This window comes from Cervus elaphus, chromosome 8, assembly GCF_910594005.1.
Source record: "Cervus elaphus chromosome 8, mCerEla1.1, whole genome shotgun sequence".
Lineage (NCBI taxonomy): Eukaryota > Metazoa > Chordata > Mammalia > Artiodactyla > Cervidae > Cervus > Cervus elaphus.
The window spans coordinates 552,386-559,516 of NC_057822.1; the positions used below are offsets into that span (position 1 = coordinate 552,386).

Sequence of the window (7,131 nt, forward strand, 5' to 3'; positions counted from 1 at the left end):
CTTGGAAGGAAAGTAATGACCAACCTAGACAGCATATTAAAAAGCAGAGACATCACTTTGTCAACAAAGATCCGGACAGTCAAGGCTATGGTTTTTCCAGTGGTCACGTATGGATGTGAGAATTGGACTATAAAGAAAGCTGAGCGCTGAAGCATTGATGCTTTTGAACTGTGGTGTTGGAGAAGACTCTTGAGAGTCCCTTGGACTGCAAGGAGATCCAACCAGTCCATCCTAAAGGAGATCAGTCCTGGGTGTTCATTGGAAGGATTGATGTTGAAGCTGAAACTCCAATACTTTGGCCACCTGATGTGAAGAGCTGACTCATTGGAAAAGACCCTGATGCTGGGAAAGATTGAGGCGGGAGGAGAAGGGGACGTTAGAGGATGAGATGCTGGAATGGAATCACCAACTCAATGGACATGGGTTTGGGTGGACTCCGGCAGTTGGTGATGGACAGGGAGGCCTGGCGTGCTGTGGTTTGTGGGGTCACAAAGAGTCAGACATGACTGAGCGACTGAACTGAACTGAAACCATGTTATTTTAAACATTTTTAGGGATTGAATATTTATTTATATAGGCCTGGATCAGACTTCTGGGCAGAAGCTGTCTACTTTGAAGATGTCCTCATCTTCTCTTCCCGGCCAGATGGAGTCTTAGCTGTCCTGTTTCTATCTGAAAAGTAACTTAAGGTCAGTTAAGGGTTCACAAGTGTAATCAGGGGTCAAGAAATCAGTAATGGGTTTCCAGGCCACACCAGTATTAAGAAGGCTGGTACTCTTACTTTCTCCTGTCCATAAAGAGTGTGCCCTGTTTGAGAACTATAAAGGGGACAGGGAGCTGCTGGTTAGAAATGGGTACTGTTTTTACTCAGGAGTGGTATACCCAAGGTTTAACTCTTTTTAGCTCTACTGAAGAATGTGTAAACAGAAGAACTTCATGGGGTCTATCCCACTTGGGCTGCAGTTGATCTTCAAGGAAGTAATTTTTCCCAGTTTCAGGAGGACCCAATTCCCTGGGCTTCTGCATTGCAAAGGAATGTCTGTGGGAAACATTAATCGACTAGAGAATAAGACAGCACCAAGAAATCATACACATTTTATACCATCTAATCCTTTTACAATGTGATCACTTTCAAGACAGCAATAATACTTAGTCTTAAGGAAGGGTCTCCCATATAACAGTTCATAAGAGCTCAAGTGGCCCTTGCTTCTAGGGGCCACTCTTACCTTCAAAAGGGCAACTGTTAAGACCTCATCTCAAGTGAAGTTGGCTTCCTGACAAACTTTGAGGGCTCCATCAAGCATGTAACTTCTATTGTAGCCCAAGGACCCTGGAGACCCCTTGAGTTACCCCGGCTATGAAATCGCCTCTGCTGTCACCTTGAATTGAAAGAGGCAACCCAAAACGAGGGCTAGTTTCTTTCAGTAAGGGCTTTTTACCTAGGAAGCTCTCTCTCTGGCGTGGAAAAGCTTTAGTTCATTCTGTGAAGGTGTCCACAAATACTAGCAAATATCTATAATGTCCCATAGCTCTTGGCATAACAGTAAAGTCTATTTGCCAATCATCTCCTGGTTCTGTTGGAGGTGGCCCAGTTTTAGGGTTGTTTCTGGTGCAAATCAGGCAGTTCTGTATTACCTTTTGAATGGTCCTTTGCATTTATGAACTAAAATAAACTTTTATAGCCAATGATAGGTTATATGCTTCCTATAATGGGTTCCTTGACGTAGTTGAGTATAATTCTTCCCATTAAATGCTGCAGTCTAAGCACTAGTTCCTGTTCTTTATATATCCAGCCTTCTTCATTTGTTACTCTTCATCATATAAGTCTCAAAAGTCAACATAAAATCCCCGTTCACCATCTCTCTCTAGATCCATTTCTGAAAACTGATCAGTCAGGTCAGGTCTAGGATACTATTCTTTCAATTATTTGTATACAATCGTGAACAGGTTCTTCTGTTGCACTGGGGAGCAGAGTGCCTGGGTTTAAAGCAGATACCTCCTGTAATGTTACATTTGGGTTGTCAAATAGTATGGCTTGATATTTTCTTAGCCTCTTTGAAGTACGCAAATATCTGCCCATTTGTTCAAGTAAAGGTTGCACACGGTGAGGAGTGTGCACAGTAGTAGGACTGCCCTTAGTGAATTTTTCAGCTTGTTGTAAAAGGTCACAGGTTGCAGCCACAGCCCGGAAGCAAACTGGCCATCCTTGACTAACAATATCCAATTGTTTGGAAAGGTAAGCTACTGGCCTTCTGGCAGTATCTAAATTTTGAGTTAGCACTCCAAGACTCACGCCCTGTCTTTCATGCACAAAAAGGTCAAATGGCTTTCTATTGTTCGGGAGACCAAGGGCTGGGGCTGTTGAAATTTTCTCCTTGATGGTATGAAATGACTCAAGGCATTCAGCAGTACAGTTTAATGGCTCATTGACACTTCTTTTGAGAGCCTCGTATAGAGGTTTGACTATGAGTCCAAAGTTAGGAATCCAAATACGATAAAACTCAGCCTTTCCTAAGAATCTTTTCAGTTGCTTTCTGGTAGTGGGTATGTTCACCCCAGCTATTGCTTCCCTTCGATCTGGCAACAGATTTCTCTGTCCTTTTGACAACTCAACTCCTAGATACTTTACAGTTGGTTGAGAAATTTGTGCCTTTTCTTTGGAGACTTTATATCCCCGGTCTGCCAAAAAGTTTAAAGTGAGGACTGTATTTTGGTCTGAAGCTTCCTTAGTTTTACTAGCAATTAGTATATTACCCACATATTGGAGTAAGATTCCTTCATTTAATTGGAGATCCTTTAAGTCCTTCAAAAAGGCCTCCACAAAGATGGTGGTGGCATTTTTAAATCCTCGTGGAAGTACCGTCCAGCAATACTGCTGCTTTATGTTTGTCTCTGGATCATCCCACTCGAATGCAAACAGTTTCTGGGACTCAGGACTGAGGGGTATACAATAAAAGGCATCTTTTAAGTTCAGAACTGTAAACCAGCAAAAGTCTCCAGATAAATCTGTAAGCAAAGTATAAGAATTTGGCATCACTGAATGTATATCCTCTACAATTTGGTTGATAGCTCTCAAATTCTGCACAAAAAGATACTCTCCAGTCTCAAGTTTTTGTACTGGCTGGATAGGAGTGTTATATGGGGATTGACATGGTCGAATTAATTGGTATTTAAGAAAGGTGTTTATCAGAGGCTTTATATCTTCCTTTGCATCCCTTTTCAAAGGAGGCTGCTTTAACTTTGGAAAATGGGCACCTGGACGGAGTTTTACTACTACTGGGTCAGCTGTCTTGGCTCTTCCTGGTGTCCCATCAGCCCAAACATCTGCTCTTATCTTTTGTAAAATTTCTTCAGGGACATCTGATGGAGTCTTGTCTCCCAATTGTAATGGTGCAGCTTGGAGGGTGAATTCTTGACCTGGGAGTACTCTGGTGTCTACTTTTTCTGCTAAGAAACCCACTTGGTCATTTAAATTTGTTAGTACCTCTTGCCCTGATGAGGGACTATGACATTCAGGCTCACACATAAAGCTGTACTTTATAGATGTTTTCTCTATGTGACATTCAAGCCGCTGTAGAAAAGGTTTCTGAGCAACTTCCCCAGATACACCAGTGATGGACATTGTCTTGGGGGAGAGGGGGCCCCATCTGTTTTTGGGACACTCCCGTTTCCAGTGGCCCTCCTGTTTACAAAAGGCACATTGTTGTGGCCCAACAAATGGATGACCTTTTCGGTTGGGTTTTGGAGGCCCCTGGAGTCTTACCAGTGGCCGTTTGTTCTTTCTTGCAGATGTCCTGCTGGGTCTTGACTGGTTACAGCTAAGCAGAGCAGCCTTCCTCAAGATGCATTGCTCCTGCTTTTCTCGAATTTTGAGTCGGCCTCTGAACACTTCAAGAGCAATCTCAAGCAACTGAGACGTTGGCAACCATGGTCCCTCTTCCAGTTGCTGTAGTTTTCTTCTTATATCTGGGGCACTCTGACTAATAAAGGTTAAATTGACCAGTCCCATGTTATTTGGGTGTTCTGGATCAATATCAGTATATTTTCGGAAAGCCTCATGAAGCCTTTCAAGAAAGGTGTATGGGTCCTCCTCCTGCCCTTGCCTTACATTCTGGACCCTCTTGAAGTTGTTTGCCCCCTTTTGCAGTCCAATCATTAAACAATCTTTATAATGATCCAGCCTTGCTTGATCTCCTGGATCACTAGGATCCCATCCTGGCTCAGCTCCAGGAAGAGCCTGCTCTGCTGAAGTTCTGATTGGACTCTTTGGGTGTATCTCACGGAGCCTTTCAGCTTCCTGTCGGGCCTTCTCTAATACCATGCTGCGTTCCTCTGGACTGAGGAGGGTATTCATGAGGACCTGTATGGCAGCCCAGTTAGGATGAGAAACTGCAAAAATGCCTGTAAAGAGACGCTCCATCTTCCTGGGATCATCCTGATAAGATGGCATTTTAGCTTTATAATTAAATAAATCTATTACTGATAAACCGTGATGCATCACCTCACATGCTCTGGATTGGCCTTGGTCATCTAAGCCAGCTGGGACCTGCCTTAACAGAAATGGCTTTGCCTGAGGCAGAGTGTTCCCTGGGCCAAACTGGGTACCCTGAAGGGGACAGAGAAGGGAGTCCATGCCTTCGTGACCATCTGCTAAGGGCGAGTACAAAGCCAGACCAGCAGCCCGAGGAAGACTGGGCGACACCTTGGCACTGCCTGCAGGAAGGCCCGCTTCATAAGTCGAGGGAACCACCAGAGGTGTGGATGAAGGGGTTAGCGCAAGAGGTGGCGAGGGAGGGGCTGCCGAGGGAGGCGCTGAGGGAGGGGCTACGGAGGGAGGCGCTGAGGGACGGGCTACTGAAGGAGGCGCTGAGGGAGGGGCTACGGAGGGAGGCGCTGAGGGAGGGGCTGCCGAGGGAGGCGCTGAGGGACGGGCTGCCGAGGGAGGCGCTGAGGGAGGGGCTGCCGAGGGAGGCGCTGAGGGACGGGCTGCCGAGGGAGGCGCTGAGGGACGGGCTGCCGAGGGAGGCGCTGAGGGAGGGGCTGCCGAGGGAGGGGCTACGGAGGGAGGCGCTGAGGGACGGGCTACTGAAGGAGGCGCTGAGGGACGGGCTGCCGAGGGAGGCGCTGAGGGACTGGCTACTGAAGGAGGCGCTGAGGGAGGGGCTGCCGAGGGAGGCGCTGAGGGAGGGGCTGCCGAGGGAGGCGCTGAGGGAGGGGCTGCCGAGGGAGGCGCTGAGGGACGGGCTACGGAGGGAGGCGCTGAGGGACGGGCTACGGAGGGAGGCGCTAAGGGAGGGGCAGACCGTAGGGCTACTGCAACAGGTGGCGATGAAGGGACTAGACCATCATTTGACTTTGACTCAGGTAAAAGAGACTTTTTCTGAGAGTCTTCCCTCTGACCCATCGTGATCGTGTTCTCATTAATTTCCTTATACCAATTTCTCCTCTTACATAAAGTCATAAATGATTGTAAATACTGGATTTCTTCCCATTTTTTCTGTCTCTTACAAAACGAGTCTAATTGTAAAATAGTATTATAGTTCAAAGACCCATTCTGGGGCCATTTTTCCCCTGACTCCAGCTGATATTTGGGCCAGACAGTGTTACACAAGTAAAGCATTTTCTTCTTTTTCATCGGCTTAGAGCTAACCCTTGACCAATCTTGAAGAACACTTTTCAAGGGAGTGTTGTCAGGTACGCTGTTACCATTCCCCATTTTAGAAGTGTTTTTTCCTTCAGGATGACCACAGCAAAATGGCAGAATAGAGATTCAATAAAGTTTTTCTGTGACCATCCAACTTAACCGTACTAGCCAATTCCTAACAAATGAAACAATCAGACACTGACAAAGAAAGTCAAGGGCCTGGGACTCTAATCCGAACTTTTGAGTACCTCAGCGACTGTAAGCGTTTTCATTTTTTTGGCCGGCTCCTGGGATCTTAGTTCCAAGACCGGGAACTGAATCTCCGTTCTCCGCAGGCGCTGTAACCTTTTATACAGTCTCCCTTAGAGTGGGACGCTAACCCATAATTCTGATGCTGTTAATAGACAATTTGGGCACAAGCGCGTTTTTACGAGGTTACTCACCCAAAAGATCCAGGAGCTGTTTCTTTCCCCAAAAGTGAAAGGAGCGCGGAGGAGCCTGGAGCGCCTCTGCGGCTGGAAGCAGCAACCCGACAGCCGAGCCTCTAGACAAATCGCGTCTAGGTGTCCACTCAGGGTCGGTGGCGAGGACCTACACCCAGCCCGGGGATACAGGGCCTCAGCCAGAAGACCACACGGCCTTAGTCCGTTTGCGATCGCCAAAAATTCTTGTGGAGTAAGGGCTCACTGCCTGGGGCGCATAGAAGCAAATACTATGGCATCAGCTTTCGAGAAAAGAAAGAGCTTTGTTGCGAGGTCGACCAGCAAGGAGACAGGAAACTGGGCTGAAACCTGTCTCTCCGCGCCGCGGTTTGGGGCAAAATTGAAGGAGTTAGGGAAAATTCAAACTTGGCACAAGCTGATTGGCTAGTTTTCAAAGCAGTCCATATATGGTTAACAAGGTACTACGGCAGACCGAAGTCGGATTTTTCTTACTGAAGGACTTCTTGCTTCACCTGGTTAAGGGGTCCGATGGCAACCACTTCTATTGTTTGGGTTCCCTAGACTGAAGATTCTTGGTTCGGTGGTCATCCTGGAAACACGGGTTCCCGTCTTGCACATGCGCAGTACTGTCTCTATAAACCCTCAAGTTTGATTAAGTGAAGTCGCTCACTCGTGTCCAACTCTTTGCGATCCCATGGACTGTAGCCTACCAGGCTCCTCCGTCCATGGGGTTTTCCAAGCAAGATTACTGGAGTGGATTGCCATTTCCTTCTCCAAGGTTTGATTAATAAATAGCCTATTTAAAGAATCAAAACCAATTTAAACTGGTCAGTGTTTTACTTCCTGCTTCATTCTTTGAGGTGTAAAAATGTTTTCAGAGTTTTGAAAAAACATAATCTGCAGGTTATGAAAACTATAACTTTAAAAAAGTAAATTGTTTGCCCTTAGAAAAGATGGTTTCAAAGAACACACTTCCCGTACTCAAGACGATGACTTCACAGGGACTCCCATTCAGTACACGTTGCCCTTAAGAAAAATGGCAAC

The 7,131-nt window shown here is 46.5% G+C and overlaps 2 protein-coding genes across 2 annotated transcripts in view; both read right to left on the bottom strand.

Annotated features, from left to right (window-relative positions):
• Window positions 1-6,694, bottom strand: part of FBXO42 (F-box protein 42) — a 117,038-nt gene extending 110,344 nt beyond the window's left edge. Inside the window, exon 1 of the mRNA XM_043908914.1 lies at window positions 6,088-6,694. The gene's annotated coding sequence lies outside the window, so the exon portion shown is untranslated. The remainder of the gene's footprint in view (window positions 1-6,087) is intronic.
• LOC122698224 lies at window positions 458-6,080 on the bottom strand. Its single transcript, XM_043908912.1, has one exon. The coding sequence runs from the start codon at window positions 5,714-5,716 to the stop codon at window positions 1,904-1,906; it is 3,813 nt and encodes a 1,270-aa protein (XP_043764847.1). The 5' UTR covers window positions 5,717-6,080; the 3' UTR covers window positions 458-1,903.
• Window positions 6,695-7,131: the final 437 nt, after the last annotated feature.